This window comes from Hippocampus bargibanti, linkage group LG11 (assembly GCF_051943395.1).
Source record: "Hippocampus bargibanti isolate YZ-2025 linkage group LG11, ASM5194339v1, whole genome shotgun sequence".
In the NCBI taxonomy this organism is placed as follows: domain Eukaryota; kingdom Metazoa; phylum Chordata; class Actinopteri; order Syngnathiformes; family Syngnathidae; genus Hippocampus; species Hippocampus bargibanti.
Window position 1 is genome coordinate 5,758,590 of NC_142744.1, and position 22,086 is coordinate 5,780,675.

General features: G+C 37.4%; 1 protein-coding gene and 1 long non-coding RNA gene across 2 annotated transcripts in view; one reads left to right on the forward strand and one right to left on the reverse strand.

Moving 5' to 3' along the window:
* ak5 (adenylate kinase 5) overlaps positions 1-22,086 on the forward strand; it is a 36,801-nt gene that overhangs the window by 990 nt on the left and 13,725 nt on the right. The window contains exons 2-7 of the mRNA XM_089007435.1: positions 1,471-1,657; positions 4,904-5,071; positions 9,063-9,235; positions 13,411-13,524; positions 17,516-17,707; positions 20,282-20,372. Coding sequence (XP_088863561.1) covers positions 1,471-1,657; positions 4,904-5,071; positions 9,063-9,235; positions 13,411-13,524; positions 17,516-17,707; positions 20,282-20,372 — 925 coding nt within the window. The remainder of the gene's footprint in view (positions 1-1,470; positions 1,658-4,903; positions 5,072-9,062; positions 9,236-13,410; positions 13,525-17,515; positions 17,708-20,281; positions 20,373-22,086) is intronic.
* Positions 1,546-22,086, reverse strand: part of LOC148891272 (uncharacterized) — a 32,905-nt gene continuing 12,364 nt past the window's right edge. Inside the window, exon 6 of the long non-coding RNA XR_016116359.1 lies at positions 1,546-1,681. This is a non-coding gene — a long non-coding RNA (uncharacterized LOC148891272). The remainder of the gene's footprint in view (positions 1,682-22,086) is intronic.

Consider the following 22,086-nt stretch of genomic DNA (forward strand, 5'->3'; position numbering starts at 1 on the left):
TGCCATCAAGTGTGATGCATGGTGGACACAGTGTTCCTCACAAAATGAATTATTAATTTTTGACTTTATTGTTCTCTTATATAATGTCGCTGTACAGTAACCTAGACTGTCAGAAAAAAAATCATACAATGATTAGACTGAATTCATCTCTTTTTTTCTACCAAAAAATTACATGATGTTGTAATAAGTTCATGAATATAGCGTTTATTATTTTTGTGTCTTCCCAAAAGGCCATCATACGCTTTACTCGGTCTTCAGTAAAATGACTAAAATCCTTTATTTTCTCCATCTAAAATTAAAACCATTGCCTGCTAAATCTACCAGTTTCTGCTTATATCACTTTTGTCACGTACATATGACTTAAAGGACAACCGACATCTCCGGACAAGTTGTGTTCATAATTTGTAAAATGGCTTCGAATGACTTCTACAGAGCGTATTTTAATAAGATTCCACCGCATATAGCTATATTTTACGTTTTAAGACTCGCGCTGAATATTCAGGAAGTCTTGTTTTTGAGTTGGTGACGAGTCCGTACGTGACGTCACTAAAGGAACGCCCCTGACCGAAAAAAAGAGACATTGTAGCAGTCCTTCCATCACGTCAATGTATTTTGCTGTACGTGTTTGGTCTGAAAACCTCGTGTTGCACCCAAAAGTTGCCAGAAGAGGGCGTCCAAGCTCCATATAAGGAATTTATCAGCCTGTGGAAACGCAATACACTGTCATGTCTACAAGAGGTCGCCATTTTCTGCCTCTTTTCTGAGACGCTACATTGCAGTCCAGATGCCTCAAAATGACACGGAAGGACTTCTTTAATCGATTTCAAACATGTATGCTTTCCTCTTCAGAACTATTTGAATCATATTCATAACTGGATGTGTAACAACAAAGCATATTCTCAGAATCTGAAGCCATTGTTTTGATTCTCCAGCAATGCAAGACGTCACAAAATGGGGGCGGGACTTTCTGAAAATGCCCTATTCGCAGCTCAATTTTTTGCAGATTTTGGACACTAACTTAAGTCATTTTTATTGGTGTTTTGCATTTGAATAAAAATATCATACTGAGTGTTTTTGGGTATTTTAGATGCTATAAAACGTTTTTCTGATGTCAGTTAAGAAACAAAAAAGTGACGTCGGTTGTCCTTTAACTCTCAAAACATACCACTATATAATTTTAATTTCCAGTGCGATGACATCCCGAACAAATTCGGGATGAAGTTTTGATCCGAAAATCATCGGAGTACAACCACTAAAATGATAATAATGAAATCCACTCCTACTCCTGAAGGCGTGCAGCTAATGGCCTGATGTTGTCAATTAGGTCTCACTTATGAGAAATTGTCGTAAAAGGCGTTTTTATTGCTTACTTCAGACCGTTATTTCATAACGATGCCACTAAATAGGTTTTCTTTAATTGGAGCAAGTGGATAATTCTTTTATAGCCTAACTCACCATATTTACATTTAGAGCCTGCTGACAGGTCTGATGTACCACCGGCCCGATGACCCCGTGGACTACCTGGATGGCTGCTTGAAAAAAGTACGCGAGCTGGGAGGGCCGGATAAGGTGCGATGGGACACGTTCGTGGGCCAGGAGAAAAAAGCGCTGCCGCCCATCAACGGTGGCCAGTCACGACGCTCGCTCTTCAGAAACGGTGAGGGCTGTCATTGTAATCATTCTGGGGGGGCGGGGGGGGGGGGGGGGGGGGGGTAAAAATGACAAAATGGTATGGATGAAGTCGATCGGTAATTTTCAAAGTGGTACGTGGGCTCCCTCTTGTGGCATGAGGAAGAATGGCTGTATATGTACAATTCAGTTGTATTTCACTTTTTGACATTTGCATTGAATCTGTCACAAAGGTATTTGTGAGAAAGAAAAAGAAGCAAAATCTATTGTAGACATCACAACATCAGTCCGAATGATTGATTCTCAGCATTTACAGAACAGAAAAATAGTTTTGAAGCGCAAACACATCCATGTCGACGCTTGTTTCTCAGCACTGGCTTAATAATTAAAAGAGGGACGGACGAATCAATCGGCAGACATCACAATAGCTGACGTGTCAATTCTTGCCTCTACATTCACAAAACAGTTTATTTAAAAAAAAAAACGTTATTATCCCGTGACTGGAAAGTGTCCTTGAGAGTTTTGAAAGGTGCTTAGAAATTAAATGTATTATTTATTTATTTGTTTATCTATTTATTTGTTCGTATTTATCTCGTATTTATTTATTATTTATTATTACTATTATTTCTGTATTTATTACTCATGTGTGTATTTATTTTGTATTTTTACTATTATTTATGTGTTTATTATTTATTTATTTATTTATTTATTTAAATTTGTTATTACAATTATTTCTTTATTTATTATTTCTATTTATTTATTTTTATATTTTTAAATATTTTTATGTATTTATTTATTTATTATTTGTTTATTTATTTATTTTTAAGCACCAGCTCATTTGTACCAATGCGGGTCTCTCAGCATTAAGCTAATTAAGGTAATAATGACAATAACAAGAAATGAAATGTATTATTATTATTATTATTATTATTATTATTATTATTATTATTATTATTATTATTATTATTATTATATTATTATTATTATTATTACTACCATCATCTTCCTCATCATCATCATCATTATTATTATTATTATTATTATTATTATTATTATTATTATTATTATTATTATTACCACCATCTTCCTCATCATCATCATCATCATCATCATCATTATCATTATTATTATTATTATTATTATTATTATTATCATTATTATTATTATTATTATTATTATTATTATCATTATTATTATTATTGTTGTTGTTATTATTATTACTATTATTATTATTATTACCACCATCATCTTCCTCATCATCATCATTATTATTATTATTATTATTATTATTATTATTGTTGTTGTTGTTTTTGTTGTTATTGTTGTTGTTATTGTTGTTGTTGTTGTCGTCATTATTATTATTATTATTATTATTATTATTATTATTATTATTATTATTATTATTATTATTATTATTATTATTATAACAAGAAGTAGCAGCAAATTAATGTCATTAAGAAAACAAGTATTCTTTCAGCATGATCAAACCGAGCACAAATGTTTGTGTGAATGCTGCGATACAATCACTTTGCTGCTGTGAAATGTAAATTTCTCCACTGTGAGACTAATAAAGGCAAATCCAATCCAATCCAATCCAATCCAAAGCAATCTTTTTTGGTTGACTCCAACGACGACCGGGGGAATGCCAAATTCCTCACCCGCGTTTGTGGACTCATCCGTTTCTCAGAATGTAAGAAAGAAATCTCTCATTTCCAATCTGTGGTGTTGATATTTGATCTGTACCTTTGAGAAATCCCTTTTCAGGATTCACTATGGAGTCTTCCACAAGATTTGTGTTCGGTTTGTTCAGATTAGAGCGCCAAAGCCAATTTTGAGTTCCACTCTCGGACCCATCTGTGCTGTGATTTAATCCATCCAGAAAGTGCCACAGGGCATAAATCTCACTGGGCAGCCTCCTGGAAGGCACATACACAGCAACATTCTCAGCTATGAAAGTGGAATCCTTCCACAACTAACGCAACAACCATGAATTATTGTTATTATGACATATTTTGATCATTTTATTTCTTTTGTAGCCTGTAAATTTGTCTTGGGTTGTAAATCGGTTACAACTGGTCGATAGACTGTCCCGTCATTTTCGCTCAAGGTTCAACTATGAACCCACTAAATAAATAAATAAATAAATAAATAAATAAATAAATAAATAAATAAATGAATAAGTGAATGAATGAATAAATAATCAAAAGGATAAATGGATCAATAAATATACATACATACACACATACATACATACATACATACATACATACATACATACATACATACATACATACATACATACATACATACATACATACATACATGAATAAGTAAATACATAAATAAATAAACCATAAGAAATCTTAGACACTCTTTCATCAGGAAAAAAAGAGTTAATTCCTAAGTTACTTGAGCTTGAAATTGGGGCGGCTGCCAAAATACAATACAATACATAAATTTTTGTCATGGGCACTTGAATTCCAGGACCCACAGAATATTGACTTTTCGGACAAACATACAGCGTTATAAACTTTGGATTCTCTTCATTCATCAGAAAAAAATGTTAATTCCTAAGTTATATGAGTCTGGAGTTATATGAGCTTGAAATGAGGGTGACTGTCCAAAATCTAATACAATACAAACATATTGGTTTATATAGCGCTTTAACAACAGCTGAAGCTGGAACAAAGCGCTAACCTGGAAAAAGGGAAATGATGCCCCCTTGTGCAAAAGAAAAAAAACAATGCCAGAAGCCGTGCACAGTGCTTTATTGGCACCCAAGCATGAAAAAAAACGGAACAAATTCGGGAATGGCGCTCTACGTCATATTTTCAATTCCCGAATAAATTCGTGAATGGCAGTGAATGAGTTAACAGCCAAACAAGAGCAGGATAAATGGAAAAATGCATTTTTAATGAAATAGCAGATGAGTCTGAATACCACACTCGGCATGAAGTGCAACTAATAACAAGAAATCCTCCCAAAAAGATGCTTGTGAAGGACTGAACTGCTGCCCTCTGAATCAATATCACATCTGACCTTTGCTCTTTTAATCTGCCGATCACAAAAGCGACATCACCGCAATCATGATCATTACCGCAGTTGCTTCTTTTTTTTTTCTGTGAGTTTGACACCCACAGGCTACATACAGTACATGAAGCGTGATGGACAGCTGAGTCGTGCATAATGATGACATTTTCCGACACGCACGTATGCTAACGCATGTATGTGTGCGGCCTGTGTGCGTGTGTGTTTATGTGCGTGCGCATGACAGTGATGCCCGACAGTCCCAATTTCCCCTACAGACGCTACGAGCGCCTTCCTCCCATTAGCCAGTTTTCCATCGAGAGCGACTCGGATCTATCGGAGACGGCCGAGCTCATCGAGGAGTACGAAGTGTTTGATCCATCCAGGCCGCGGCCCAAAGTCATCCTAGTTATCGGTAAATAACAGTACTCATTTGATGTTTGTCCTCTACTGATTTTGAGCAATTATTATTATTATTATTATTATTATTATTATTATTATTATTGTCATTTTTATTATTATTATTATTATTATTATTATTATTATTATTATTATTATGATCATGATGATGATGATTATTATTATTGTCATTATTATTATTATTATTATTATTATTATTATTATTAGTATTAGGTGATATGAAAATCAGTTCTGTGATACATTTGAGTTGTACAAGTAGAAGACAAATGTTTCTTTTAGATACAATGATCAAGGTAAATATTTTTCAAAATATTTACTTTATTATTTTTTTTATATTATTAAAATATTTACTTTATTTAATATTTTTTATAAATATTTTTTTATAAATAATATTTATTATTGTTATTATTATTGGAAAAATACATTTTGTGGCCCCCGCCACCCAAAAACATAAAATAAAAAAATCAAACACTCCCAAAAAATACATAATAATAATAATAATAATAATAATAATAATAATCATCATCATCATCATCATAATCTTAATAATAATAATAATAATAATAATAATAATAATAATAATAATCTTATTTTCCTTTCGGCTTTTATCATAATAATAATACTAATAATAATAATAAACAAAATACTAGTCTGAATATGTGCAAAAATGTGCTCACTCCAGTGCCAGGGTTTTTGTCATTTTCACTCAAATTGCAGAACCCACATAATCTGGAGTTTTAGGACTACATAAACATTCAATGCAGCGTAACATCAGAAAAAAACAGTTAGTAGGGAAAAAACATTGCTAGAGGTCTGACCAGCGCTTTATCGGCACCTTCCTACAAGATTAAACAAAACCTGAAAAAATTCGGAAATGGGGCTCCATGTCATATTTTCAATTCCCCAATAAATTTGACAATGGCAGTGTATGAGTTAACTAGTTATTTACCGTATTTTCCGGACTGTAGGCACACCTCCAATAAATGACATAGCATGAACGTGCACGCTGCCCTACTTACGAACATTCGAGTTACGAACAACGCTACATCACACAATTTTTGTAGTAATATATCTTTATAGAGTGCATATTTTATTAAATGTTTATTTTTCAGTACAAACCAATACAGGTTACTTTAACATACGTATATATGCCTTAAACATAAATTCCATACAAAATACAGCACTGAAGCAACTTACGAAGAAAATTCCCCTTACGAACGACCATTCGTAACGGATCTCATTTGTAAGTTGAGGAGTGTATTGTGGTAAACAGGCCAGTGTTTTGCATACTTGTTTCTCAGTATCTGCAAAGCGTTTTTTTTTTTAGGTACAGGCTGCTTCTTAGTACTTCCAAGGGCTTTCCGGCATGTAAATGAATCTCTATTAATATTTATTTACTTCGGGTAGAAGCTAAAAATAGCTTCTCACGGCATGTTTTTTTTTCTCCCTGATGGTTTTCTTCTTTTTCACTCCGGCTGACTGCATGTGTTTGGGCTAATCAGATCTCCCACATTAACTCACCATTAATCTCGTAAATGGAGCCGGTCAGCTGTATGTGAAACGGAGCTTGACACCTTTAGGATGAGTCAAACATCAAATTGAGATAATTTATTAAATATGATCACAGAGTATCGATATCAAACTGCGTCGTGTTTTGATACGATACCAACACACAAGGGTGGAATATCAGACTATTTTAACTACCGGTGATATTTAACTCATTCACAGCCAGACGATGTGCAAAAATGTCTCCACTCCAGTGCCAGGGTTTTTGTCATTTTCACTCAAAATCCAGGACCCACAAAATATTGCGTTTTTGGACTACATAAACTGTCAGTACAGCGTTAGAAACCTCAGACGCTCTTCTTTCATCAGTAAAAAAAGAGTTAATTCCTAAATTATATGGGTCTGGAGTTAGCTGGGTTTGAAATGGGGGGCTGTACAAAAGGTAACTTCTGCCACCTCGTGGGAGGGAAAAACATTGCCAGAGGTCTGACCAGTGCTTTATTGGCACCCTCGCAAGAAAAACCAAAACCCGAACAAATTCGGGATTGGCGCTCCACGTCATATTTTCAATTCCCGAATAAATTTGGGAATGGCAGTGAATGAGTAAATATTGACATTGAGATACTAAATATAGTTAAACCTCGGTTTTCGAATGTCTCGGTTCTCATCCAATTCGGTTTTCAACCAACAATAGTATTGTTAACTAAAGTTTTTTTTTTTTACAAAGAAGCAGACGTGTTTGGCTGCGATCTCTACAAATAGCATGTTATCCTTGTGTAGCAGAAGCTGGCATAGGTACCAACACGCCCCTTGGCAGACAGACAGAGAGATGTTTTTATGTTCCAATGTTAATGTTAAAATTGGTCAAATAAAACATAATACAGTTTATTTTTAAAGTATTTTACAAATGCCATGTTCTGTTAGTACATGTTTATCCAGTTTAATCTGTAAAATAGTTTAAAAAGTGCTTTAAAGAAGTTGTTTTCCAGAGTTGGACCGGATTAAAAAAAATTACATTGATTATGATGGAAAGTGCCGTTTCGGTTTTTGAACAAATTGGTTTTCGAACAGGTTTCTGATGTATCACTGTATTGTTTTTTTGTATTTTTTTAAATTTACATTGCATTTATAAGCGCCTTTCAAACCTCTCAAGGACAATTTATCATCTGGCTATTGTGATGTATCATATTTTTTAAAATATTGACACAACTTTGGGGTGTTACACTATTGAGGTTCTTCATCACTTGTTTTTCCTGTGATGAAATGATTAATTGTGAAGAAATGAAAAAAAAAAAGATACAAAATTACAAGCAGCCTCATACCCCAAACACATCTAACAAGCTTCTGGCTGCAATACACCCACGCACACACTGTTTCACACTTACTCTCACACATACACACACAAAGTAGAGCATCAACACTCCCTGAGTACATGCAGTCATGGAAAAAAAAAAGGCTCCCGAACCTTTTGGTTTACGAACGTTAAATTTTTGAAAATTTTACCTAGGCATACAAACTATTTTTTGGGATACACACGGACGGAGGTGCCACAATGAGTGAAGTGTCGTTTGAGCCCATTATCCAAAAAAGAAAATGGCAGCCGAGATTTTTTTGGTTCTCTATTCCCCGCCCCCAGTCTTCGGTTGAAGCCACGTTATTGGTCAAGAACGCAACAGTGAGGGGAGGCGGTTTAAACATTAAAGAGACAGGCAGACGACAGAGAGAGAGTGACAAAATGGACAGAAAACAGAAATTTGGACTCGTTTCAACTTTGATAATTCAAAGGCAGAGCGTAGACTGCAAGGTTAAAATTCCCATTAATCAGGCTCCACAAACAATCCGCACAAGCCATCTGTACACTTGATGCAAAAAGCTATCAACCCAGCTAAACAGATCACAATTGATGAGGAACTAGGTAAAATTATCGCAGAGAAAGCACCTACAAGGGATCATTCCATACCTCAAGAAAAGGCTACGTTCCTCATCAAGTGTTTAATGCTGATGAAAGCGGCAACCCCATTCCATCAAGCTATCAACGACCATCACAAAGGTAAATAAAACGACTTTATTATACAGTACAGTTTATTTCTTTAATTATAATACCATAGCATATTTATTATACATAAAATAAGGTATATTTTGTGTAGTTTCAAGGCTTATAAGAAAGTAGAAAATTATGTTATATGGGGACCGGGGAACGGATTATTCTCATTTTTATGGTTTCCTATGGGAAATTAATTTTTGGGATACACACTTTTCGCCTTACTCTGTCTGGGAACCAATTAAGTTCGTAAGCCAAGGTATCACTGTACCTCTAAAGTGTATCGTGACTACCAGAAAGAAAAATATGCTATGCATCAAATAGTTGTGGGTAGTACAATGTCCCTTGAGTTGTTCCAGATGTTTTAAAACAAACATGTACTTGAAGAATCAGGGGTAGTCTAGTTTTATTTGATTTTTTTTCCCCCCCACAACCGTAGGAGGTCCTGGAAGCGGTAAGGGAACACAATGCTTGAAGATCGCCGAACGTTACGGCTTCCAGTACATGTCGGTGGGCGAGCTGCTGCGAAAGAAGATGATCCATAACGCCACTAGCAACAGGAAGTGGAGCTTGATCGCCAAGATCATCACCAACGGCGAGTTGGCACCGCAGGTAGTCAAAAGAATGGCGTAGGAAGGACAGCGTCGCACGCAATGAGATATTCATTAGTGGCGTTCATGTCACAAGGCGGGGGAGCTGGACGCCTCTCGTTAGCGTCAAGATAATGAAAGTCAGATTGTCTAGGGAAACACATCTTGCTTTGTGTATTTGTGAATGTAATTATCTAATATTATTTAAACACTGTGGAGCAATTCTATAGGTATGCCCCTTGGGTGGGATTATTTTGCTCGACACTGACAATGAAAGAGGAGCTCACAATCGGTGTAGTCATTCACGTTATGTTATTCGCAAAAGTTTCGACTCAGGTCGAAGTATTGACACTCAAGCATCAAATATCGATATTTGCAGTGTTAAGCTAACCTTAATAATCTCCGCCAGGAGAAGAGGAGCTCGACCAAGAGGATAATCAATACAACCTTAGCAGGGAAACAAGAGTTAAGAACATTTTGTAATTTTCACAAAGGTATAGCCATTCAGTTAGCCAAATAGTACATTTCCTTTTCAAAACGCAATAGCATATAGCATATATGTTTTGTTAGTTAGTTCCTTCTTTTTAGTTTGCTAGTTACCATCTCCATACAGGGACTGTGAAGTATAGCTACAAACCACCCCCAAGAAATAAATGTTAGTTAGCTAGCTAGCTAGTTAGTTGGCTATCTAGCTAAAGGCACTTATAAATGGAATGTGTCCTTGAGAGTTTTGAAAGGCCCTTATAAATGAAATGTATTATTATTATTATAAAATGTTACGTACATCCCCCCATTTCTTTTGTAAGCTATCTAGCTAGCTTTTTGCCTTAAACTTCTGTTGTTGTCAATTGTGTTCATACTCTACCAAGCTATTTGCTATCTATTAGCTATCTGGTTAGCTGGGTGGCTATCTCACTATCTAACCATTAGCTGTCTGGCAATCTAGCTAGCTAGTGTGTGGCTGCCGCTGCTCACCCGCAGAAAAACATCAAACAGTGACTGTAAAGTGACCTTGAGAGTTTTGAAAGGCGCTTATAAATGAAATTGAGTTTATTATTATTATTATTACTATTATTATTATTATTATTATTATTATTATTATTATTATTATTATTATTATTATTATTATTATTCATTTAGTTTGTTAGTTCATTCAGTTCATGGGTCTGTCGGTTAATTAGTTAGCTAGCAAGTTACCTACTTTGATACATATTCATGAGTTACTTAGTTGGTTGGCTAGAGTGTTTGTTAGCTAGTTAGCTAGTTAACTATTTGTCAAGCTAGTTGGTTAATTAGTTGGTTATTTGAGCATATGAAAAGAAAATATGTGAACCTTGCTAGTGAGTTAGATAACTAGCTAGCTAAATAATTTGAAACATTCAGTCAAACTAGCACAGCAAAATTTGCTAGGTAGCTAGTTAGTCTGTCGGTTAGTTAGCTACTTTGATACATATTTATGAGTTGGTAGGTGGTTAGTTGGCTAGTTTGTTTGTTAGCTAGTTAGCTACTTGGTTAGCTAGTTAGTTATTTGATGAGTCAGTGGGTTAATTATTTATTTAATTAGTTGATTATTTGAGCACATAAAATGTGTGAATCTTGCTAGTGAGTTAGCTAACTAGCTAGCTAAATAATTTGAAACATTCAGTCAAACTAGCACAGCAAAGTTAGCTCGTTAGCTAGTTAGTCTGTCTGTCAGTTAGTTAGCTAGCAAGTTAGCTACTTTGATACTGAGTTACATATTTATGAGTTGGTTGGTTGATTAGTAGGTTGGCTAGTTTGTTTGTTAGATAGGTGGTTAGCTAGTTAGTTATTTGGTGAGTTAGTTGGTTAACTGTTTATTTAATTAGTTGGTTATTTGAGCGCATAAAAGAAAAATGTCTCCATCTTGTTCATGAGTTCGCTACCTAGCAAGCTAAATAATTTGAAACATTCAGTCAAACTAGCACAGAAAAGTTAGCTGTCTGTCGGTTAGTCAGTTAGCTAGCAAATTAGCTACTTCGATACATATTAATGAGTTACCTAGATGGTTGGTTGATTAGTTGGTTGGCTAGTTTGTTTGTTAGCTAGTTGGTTAGCTAGTTAGTTATTTGGTGAGCTAGTTGGTTAATTAATTAATAGATTAAGTTAGTTAATTAGTGGGTTATTTGAGCGAATAAAAAGAAAATGTGTGAATCTTGTAAGTGAGTTTAGCTACCTAGCTAGTTAGTGAATTTGAAACATTCAGTCAAACTCAACACGGTTAAACCCATTATTTCTGATTGGAAACAACCCAAAACTTGCACAATACTGTTTTTATTATGACTTTGATTGTGAGGTATAGCACAGCAAAAATGTTTTTTTTTTGCTGTGTGAGGTTGGTTGGGGGTGGCAGCTGCTGTCCACACGGATGAAGCAAAGTCATGCAGCAAAGCGCGATGCCGAAAAACACGAGGCGCCACAGCCCACATCGCGACTGACAGCGCAGAGCCCTCTCACGATTCACCCTCTGTAACTGCGGAGTTTGCATCTCTGGGATTCTTTCCCATCCTGTACGGCCGCTCGCCAGATGGCCTGACGCGAAGCCGTCAAATAAACAGCAAAATGGGTCAAGCTCGCAGCTTATTAGATATGATCAAGTCATTCATATTTGAGCTAGCTGACTATCTATTAGCTATATAGTTGTCTCTGCTAGCTATCTAGCTATCAGAATCAGAATCAGAAAACCTTTATTCGTCCCACAATGGGGAAATTTGCAGTCCAAAGCAGCAATTTGAAAGGGGATAGTGTGTGTGTGTGTGGGGGGGGAGGATAGAAAACAAGATATTCTAAGCATGGTAAAATAAAAATGTCAACTGTATACTGTAAATGTGCTAAACTGTTTCATAAAAAACGGTACATAGTGCAAGTATCTAGAAAGGCATATTGATAGATGTAGCTGTATTGCACCAACCCATATTTACAAGTGTCCTGTTTTTTTTTTCCTAGCTAGACATTAGCTATATAGTTATCTATCTATCTATCTATCTATCTATCTATCTATCTATCTATCTATCTATCTATCTATCTATCTATCTATCTATCTATCTATCTATCTATCTATCTATCTATCTATCTATCTATCTATCTATCTAGCTAGCTAGCAGCTATCGATTAGCTATATATTAGCTGGCTAGCTAGCTCTCTATCTATTTAAATTACACCAACAGAAAAACTTATCCTGTGATTGTAAAGTAACCTTGAGAGTTTGAGAGAAAAATTAAATGTATTATTTTTTAATATATAAACAGGTTCAAACGGCTCTACTTTTCAAGTGATTTGCTTTGATGCGATTCACATTCCTAAAAAAAACGAGCTGCGGTGTTTGGTTGCTATGCTGCGTGGAGTCTATTGGATAAGCGTGGAAAGCGGCGACATTCATCTGTCTGATGGAATCTTGATAAAATGGAAGTCGCCCGCATGTGTGTATGTGTGTGTTTTTGCAGTTATTTTTAGAGCGGCGTAGTGCTCGTGTATCTGCTTTTGTTGACCTCCTCCTGCAGTCAGGAAGAAGTAAGTGACGCTAAGCGATGCTGGCACTCAGTGGCCTCGAGTGAGCTTGAATGCCATCACGTCGCTGCACTCTAAAATAACGCGGGATCCACAAAAGAAAAAAATTGGTCGCCAGCGCGCTGCTGTATTTTCGTCCTTATGTGGTTTTAACTCTGATGGTGGAAGACTTAAGACACAGGTGTCAAAGTCAAGGCCCGCGGGCCAAATCCGGCCCACCGCATCATTTTTTCGGCCCGCGAAAGCAAATCAAACTTGTTAAATTCCATGATGAAATCTGAGCCAAAATTTCATATTTTTGGATGTCAACCACAATAAAAGTCATTATTCTTGACTTCCAGATTTGAAAACGAGTTATTCATTAATTTGCTGTGTGCTCTATTTATAATATTTGAAGGGATTTAAACATTCTAATGGGTTCCCCAAATTCATAACGGCCCTCGAGAGGAAACCATAACTACAATGTGGCCCGCGGCAAAAAATGACTTTGACACCCCTGACTTAAGAGGTCTTTCTGTGATGCAGCAGAATCATAAGATCCATCCTTTACAGTGAAAAAAAAAAGCGAAATGAAGATTCAATTTTGGATAAGGCTTGCTAAATTGAGGCCTCTTATGACCACGATAGAAACGGTGGACAGACTATTACAGATCGACTGTTTGTGCTTGGTAGGAAACCACTATCACAGAGATCAAGCAGAAGATTATGAAAATCCCAGACGCCAATGGTATCGTCATCGATGGCTTCCCGAGAGATGTCGGACAGGCCTTATCGTTCGAGGACCAGGTGAGCATCAAATATCAAACACTTTTAAAGCACAAACGACACCTACGGACAAATTGCGTCCATAAGTTGTAAAATCACTTCAAATGACGTTTACTGAGCGCATTTTACAAAGATTCCACCGCATATAGCTATATTTAAAGTTTTAAAGGACAACCGACATCACTTTTTTGTTTCCTAACTGACATCAGAAAAACGTTTTATATATCGATAGCTGCTAGCTAGCTAGATAGATAGATAGATAGATAGATAGATAGATAGATAGATAGATAGATAGATAGATAGATAGATAGATAGATAGATAGATAATATCTAGCTAGTAAAAAAAACAGGACACTTGTAAATATGGGTTGATGCAATACAGCTACATCTATCAATATGCCTTTCTAGATACTTGCATATCTAAAATACCCAAAACACGCAGTATGATATTTTTATTCAAATGCAAAACACCAATAAAATGACTTGTGTCCAAAATCTGCAAAAAATTGAGCTGCGAATTGGGCATTTTCAGAAAGTCCCGCCTCCAGTTTGTGACGTCACGCCAAGACGTCTTGCATTGCTTGTGAATCAAAAAAATGGCTTCAGATTCGGAGAATATGATTTCTTGTTACACATCCAGTTATGAATATGATTCAAATAGTTCTGAAGAGGAAAGCATACATGTTTGCAATCGATTAAAGAATTTATTCCGTGCCATTTTGAGGCAACATTGGGGGGGAAATGTCTCACCGAAAAAGAGGCAGAAAATGGCCACCGAGCTATTGTGAGGAATGAATCAGCCCGTTTCCACAGGCTGATAAATTCTTTCCATGGAGCTTGGATGCCCTCTTCTGGCTGTTTTTAGTGCAACATGACGTTTTCAGACCAAAATGCATTGACGTGATGGAAGGACTGCTACGGTGTGTCCTTTTTTCGGTCAGGGGCGTTCCTTCAGTGACGTCACGTACCGGCTCGTCACCAACTCAAAAACAAGACTTCCGGAATATTCAGAGCGAGTCTTAAAACGTAAAATATAGCTAGATGCGGCGGAATCTTTGTAAAATAGGCTCAGTAGAAGTCATTTGAAGCCATTTTACAAATTATGGACACAACTTGTCCGGAGACGTCGGTTGTCCTTTAAAGGACAACCGACCACCATTTTTTTACTACTTTTTTTTTTTTACTACTTCAAAATGACCTTGGAGATGCTGAGTTTCAGAAGGTTCTGCCCCCTTATTTGTGACGTCACGTCCAGGCCTCTAGAATCTAAACAATGGCTTCAGATTCGGAGAATATGCTTTCTTGTTACTCATCCAGTTATGAATATGATTCAAATACTTCTGAAGAGGAAAGCATAAATGTTTGCAATCGATTAAAGAAGTCCTCCGGTATCAATTTGAGCCGTCTGGACTCCAATGTAGCGCCCAGAAAATGCACAAGATCGCGGCCAAGCTCTGTTGGAAATGGGCTGATTTGTCTGCTGGGATAAAGCACTGGCCATGGCCTCTGGCCATGTTTTTCTTTTCCACAAGGGGGCAGCATTTCCCTTTTTTCCATATTATCGCTCTGTTCTAGCTTCGGCTGTTGTTAAAGCGCTATATAAACCAATATGTATGTGTTACATTGTGTTTTGGACAGCCACCCTCATTTCAAATGCATGTAATTCAAGACCCTTTAGGAATTAACTATTTTTTTCTGATGAAAGAAAAGAGTCTAAGGCACAGGTGTCAAAGTCAAGGCCCTCGGGCCAAATCCAGCCCGCCACATCATTTTTTTCGGCCCGCGAGAGCAAATCAAACTTGTTAAATTCCATGATGATTGCTAAAATTTGAGCCAAAATTTCACATTTTTGGATGTCAACCTCAATAAAAGTCATTATTATTGACTTCAGATTTGAAAATGAGTTATTCATTAATTTGCTGTGTGCTCTATATGTAATATTTGAAGGGATTTAAACATTCTAATGGGTTCCCCAAATTCATAACGGCCCTCGAGAGGAAACCATAACTACAATGTGGCCCGCGGCAAAAAATGACTTTGACACCCCTGGTCCCCGGGGAGGATAAAGCGCTGGCCAGACCTCTGGCAATGTTTTTTCCCTTCCACCAGGGGGCAGCATTTGCCTTTTGTCCATGTCAGCGCTTTTTTACAACTTCAGCTGTTTTTAAAGCACTATATAAATCAATATGTATGTGTTGTATTTTATTTTGTACAGCTGCCCCCATTTCAAGCTCAGATAACTCCAGACTCAGATAACTTAGGAATTAACTCTTTTTTTTCTGATGAAAGAAGAGATTCTAAGGTTTCTTACGCTGCATTGGATGTTTATGTAGTCCTAAAACTCCATATTATGTGGGTCCTGCAATTCAAGTGACAATGACAAAAACCCTGGCACTGGAGTGGACACATTTTTTGCACGTCTGGCATTGAATGAGTTAATAAAACAATGCGCAGTGACAGCTGTGATTGTCTAGCCAACGATGGGGACCAGCAAATACATGGTTCGAGCTGCGATGGTGTTTAATAGCATCATCATGAAAACGTTCTGATCTGCATGCAGGAGTTCTTTTTTTTATTTTTATTTGGGAGCCTCCAAACTGAAATAAACCGTTGCTAGGAAACATCTCTATGTGAGACCGGCTTTGTAACAATAGACTCCCGTCGTATTCTTTTCAACTTTTATCCAAGCGTGTCGCTCTACGGCTGCCTCCAATCAGCTCGCCCTAATGTCAAATACTCTTTCTTGTGCCTTGACTCATAGACGACCCGCGGTGAGAATGCGTCTGTTCGTTCATCACTCATCTTGTGTATTTGCCCACCTATCTATTGCAGCGACGTAATGACAGGCAACGCAATTCAATGCTCATCCACAAGTAGGATGAATGAAGAATCTGTGAAGGTTCCTGTTTTCGTACATTAACTCATTCACTGTCAGACATGTGCAAAAATGTGTCCACTCCAGTGCCAGGGTTTTTGTCATTGTCACTCAAATTCCAGGACCCACACAATATTGAGTTTTAGGACGACATAAACATTCAATGCAGCAAAAGAAGCGTTAGGTTTGCTTCTTTTATCAGAAAAAAAAGTTATTTTCTATCCTATTTGGTTCCGGAGTAATATGAGGTGCAAGTGGGGGCGGTTGTACAAAAGGCAAATGCTGCCCACTCGTGGAAGGGAAAAAACCATTGCCAGAGGTCGACCGAGCGCTTTATCGGCACCCCAGAAAGAAAAAACTTAATCCGGACAACTTCGGAAATGGCACTCGATGTCATATTTACAATTGCCAAATAAATTTGGGAATGGCAGTGAATGAGTTAAAATAGATAGATCGATAAATAAATCCTAAATAAAATAATAATTGGATTAGCCTTTATTAGTCTCGCAGTGGAAAAATTTACATTTCACAGCAGAAAAGTGACGAAAGAGGAAAGGAAAGGAAGAAGTAGAAAAACAAAATACAGGAGCCTCTGTAAAGGCAGCCACTCTCGCGGCGCCATCTGGAAGTTTAAACAACAAAATAACAAATAGAAACATAGTCATTCAATCTTAAGCGCTTTCTACACCTTCTTGGTTGTATGAAGCAGTTCTGAGGAGAGGATCAACACGTCCTTTTCGCCAGTGGATCAGGGACGTCATGGTTAAAATGTGCACGTCTACTCCAAGCTAAATGTTGAACGCAAACACGTAGCCGTAGCATCCATTGACGAAAAGAGATTGACTCACATCTCCAGTGAGACACGTAAATCCGCTTCAATTCCAAACTGCGACAGTTCCGCATACGTATTGGCGCACTACGTAATCATAATAATAATAATAATTATTATTATTATTATTATGATGATTATTATTATGATTATTATTATTATTATAGCTTTGTACTCAACTAAAATGATTTGAGTTTTCAGAGGGAGTAAATTTTGTGACGGCAGTTGCAAGAGTCCTCATGCAATGTGAATAACAACATCTGAAAGAAATTTAAAGAGTGAGATGGTCGTTTCCGCTCCATTGCCAGATCTGCACTCCCGACGTGGTGGTATTTTTGGCGTGCACCACCCACCGCTTGAAGGAGCGCCTGCAGCGCCGAGCCGAGCAGCAGGGTCGACCCGACGACAACCCCAAAGCCATCGACCGGCGTCTGACCAACTTTAAGCAAAACACCATCCCCTTGGTCAAATACTTCCAGGAGCGCGGCCTCATCGTCACGGTAACGTACACGACTTGCAGTCACTTTACAACGAACAGAAGTTGAGCTTTCAATATGAGGTATCACGCGTCACGATCTGGTTGGCGAGCAACGGGTGGCGCTGACGGCCCCGCCCTCCGTTGCACAGGTGTTGGTCGTACTCATCAGTGGCAGTTAAAAGGACTCCCAGCATGACCATTCGGGGTCGGGTCATTGGATTGTACTGCAGTGTATTGTATTGCACTGTATGTGTTTGCTTCACCCTGTCAGGTTTGTTTCATCTTGGCAGATTTATACTCATGGTTTTCTTTGATACTTTGTACTTTTCTGTTTGTATGACTTTGATGTTTTAGATTTTGTTCCTGGTGACTTTATTTTAATACAATTTGTCAAATACAACCTGCTGTTCCTTCCTGTCAATAATAATAATAATAATAATAATAATAATAATAATAATAATAATAATAATACATTTCATTTAGAAGCGCCTTTCAAAACTCTCAAGGTCACTTTACAGTCACAAGTTGTTTTTCTGTGGGTGAGCAGCGGCAGCAACACGCACCAGCGTTCACTCATCCCGGAAGTAACTCAAATAGATAGAAAGCTAGCTAGCTAGCCAATAGATAGCAAATAGCTAGATAGCTAGCCAGCCAGTGATATAGCTATATAGCTAATAGCTAGTTAGCTAGAAAGCCGGCCAGGGAGCTAGATAGCAAACAGATAACAAATAACTAGCTAGCTGGATAGTTAGATAAATAAATCAAGAAATATTCACACTAAATGCTGATTTCATACCATCGCCCGTACAATATCCAGACGTCTCGTCGGAAGTCGAATAAATCAGGAGGGCGATGGTATGAAATCATCATTTAGTGTGAATATTTCTTAATTTATTTATCTAGCTGGCTATCTAACCAGCTATCTATTAGCTATTTCGCTATCTAGCTAGCTAGCTAGCTATTAGCTATCTATTGGCTAGCTAGCTAGCTTTCTATCTATTTGAGGAAGTCCTGATTTATTCGACTTCCGACGACACGACTGGATATTGTACTTTACTTTATGCTACTGTTACAGTTTGCCATTACATGTGCAGGTTCACCAATAAAGTGCTATCGGAAATGTCCGAATGAATCATTGCAAACTGTGTGTGCGTGCGTGTGTGTGTGCGTGTGTGTGTGTTTACACACACGGTAATGAGCGGATCATTAGAAGAGACCGTGTTAATTGCAGTCGAGCTCCAGTAATAAGCACGTCTGTCGGCTTCCCACCCTCACATCTCATCGATTTAGTGTTCATGTCACATAGTCATGGACACATCCCACATTATAAAGTGACTACATGTCGTTGGAAGGGATTCACGGACAAAGCAACAGTTTTTTGAACTCATTAACTAAGACGATGTGCAAAAATGTGTCCACTCCAGTGCCAGGGTTTTTGTCATTATCACTCAATTTGCAAGAGCCACAGAATATTAAGTTTTAGAACTAAATAAATATTTAATACAGCGTTAGAAACCTTAGAATCTCTTCTTTCATCAGAAAAAAAGAGTTAATTCCTAAGTTATCTGAGTCTGGAGTTATCTGAGCTTGAAATGGGGGCAGCTGTACAAAATAAAATACAACACATACATATTGATTTATATAGTGCTTTAAAAACAGCTGAAGTTGTAAAAAAGCGCTGACATGGACAAAAGGCAAATGCTGCCCCCTGGTGGAAGGGAAAAAACATTGCCAGAGGTCTGGCCAGCGCTTTATCCTCCCCGCAAGAAAAACCGAAACCTGAACAAATTCGCAAATGGTGCCCCACGTCACACTTTTCAATTCCCGAATAAATTTGGGGATGGCAGCGAATGAGTTAAATAGCATTTCATAAAATATTATAAACCAAGGGTGTCAAATTCATTTTTTTTCCCGCAGGCGACATTGTTGTTACGGTTTCCTCTCAAGGGCCGTTATGAATTTGGGTAAGCCATTAGAATATTTAATAATTACATGTAGAGAGCGCACTAAGAACCTGTGACTGTAACGTAAACTTAGAAATAAAATGTATAATTATTGTTATTACTATTATTATTATTATTATTATCAGAATCATCTTTATTGCCAAGTATGTAGAACACACAAGGAATTTGTTTCCGGTCGAACACGCTGCACTTATTATTATTATTATTATACAAAAAATAATGAATAACTCATTTTCAAATTTGAAGTCAAGAATAATGACTTTCACTGTGGTTGACAAGGGCCAATTTTAAATTTTAAATTGGACTTTAGCAAGCATCATGGAATTTCCCAAGTTTTATTTTCTTTCACGGGCTGAATAAAATGATGTGGCGGGCCAGATTTGGCCCCAGGGCCTTGACTTTGACACCTGTGCTGTAAACCTATAATACACAGTAACACAACCAAAACCAGTAAGTGAAACTTCGATGACCCGCCTATTTGATCTGCGCAAGGAAAGGTTAGCGACAGTGTTCACCAAGCCATCAAATAAATATACAATACAATAATACAATACATATTGATTTATATAGCGCTTTAATAAAATAGTTAAGTCTGTGGATCGCAGCAATGAAAAATTCTCTTCTCCTTTCAGCTGGATGCAGGTCGCGAAGAAGAGGAGGTCTTCTGTGACATTAGCGCAACTCTGGACAACAAGTTGTTCCCTTCTCAGGAGTCCGCTGCAGGTAAAATCAGCCTTCCTCATTGCTAAAATTGATTTTGGTTGGATTTGAATCGAGTCTGCGTGTTGGTGTAGTTTTCCGAATCAGAATCATGTTTATTGGCCAAGTATGTCGAACACATAAGGAATTTGTCTCCGGTAGAACAGGCTGCACTAGTACCAGCATAAAAAAGACATGACAAATAAGTATGGAGGACACTAATAAAGGCTAATCCAAGTAGCTGTTTAAATATCTGATGGATTAGGTGCGGTAGCGCCTGCCTGAGGGGAGTCGCTGGAAAAGGTGGTGAGCAGGGTGCGGAGGGTCTAGTAGGATTTTGCCCGGGTAGTTAATCTGAATGAGAATCTTAACGCCTCACCCATTTAATTTTGATTTAAGGATGTTGTGAGGTTGATATTTTCTGACTTGTTCGGCAACTTCAACATCAACTGGCCTACGGACAAATGAATAAACAGTGATACCTCAGTTTATGAACTTAATTGGTTTCCAGAAAGTGTCTGTATGGTGAAAAGTTCGTCTGCCAAACATTTATTTCCCATAAGAAACCATTAAAAATGAGAATAATATGTGCCCAGGATAATATAATAACATAATTTTCTACTAAATAAGCTTTAAAACTACACGAAATATACCTTATTTTATGTAGAATGAATGTGCTATTGTATTGTAATGAAAGAAATAAACTGTACTATATAATAAAGTCGTTTTATTGACCTAGTGAAGTTGCAGTGCTTTCTTGGTAATAATACCCTCATTCACACTGTCCCCTGCTAGCTGCTTTTCATTAATCCAAATCAACAGAAGTTTTTCAACCTCTTCTATTGCCTGAGAGCGTTGATTAGACAACACAGAAACACCCTTAGCCACACGTAGCAATGGTCGACTTAGCGTACTGGTACTGGGACGCTAAGTCACACAAACGCACAACTCGCTCGTGTTTCTCGATGATCTCCTTCTTCTGCTCGACCGTAATTTTCTTTTCTGTCCTTTACGGTTTACGGGTCTTTTTCTGTCCTATAATAGCAAAAGTACTCCACTTGATAACAAACCACGTCTGCACTCAAAGAAAGGTGGTGATGAAAACTAGTCCGCCAGCCACCGTGGCGTTGAGTGGTTTGGTTCGTCCGCCAAAAACTAGTTTGAAAAAAAGATTATGTTCTCGCGAATTTAATGTTCGTAAGGCGAAAGGTTCATGAGCTAAAGCGTTCGTAAGATGAAGTATCACTGTAAATGTACCGCACACCTGGGCTGGGCTAGCGCAGGTCCGACAGCGGAGTCAGTAAGATTCTGTCAATCACGGACAGTCACCAACATCCACCGCCTGACACCTTCTCCAAGTAGCAGCAACTCACGTGTCAGGCTGCTGTCACTTCCTGCTCTGCTAACAGGTTGCGCACCCCACCACAACTTCCTCCATAACATGTAGCCTTTTAATTCCATCCCGCTAGAGTAAAAGAAATAAAATCAGATTCCGTCAATTGTCATCATGCAGTCGTCACCATGCTATTCCATATTCTGGACCTTCAGACTGCATTAACAATCTGATTTTTATTTTTTGTCAGTCTCCCCAAAAAAAGGTTTTGGATAGATTTATTTTCATATTTTTAATGTTATCATTAATTCAGCACGCCCGCTTTGTCTCCTGTTGTGAATTTCCCTGGTAAACGAATACAGTATCTACTGAGCGACGTACTCGATGATATCTTATTTCATTTGT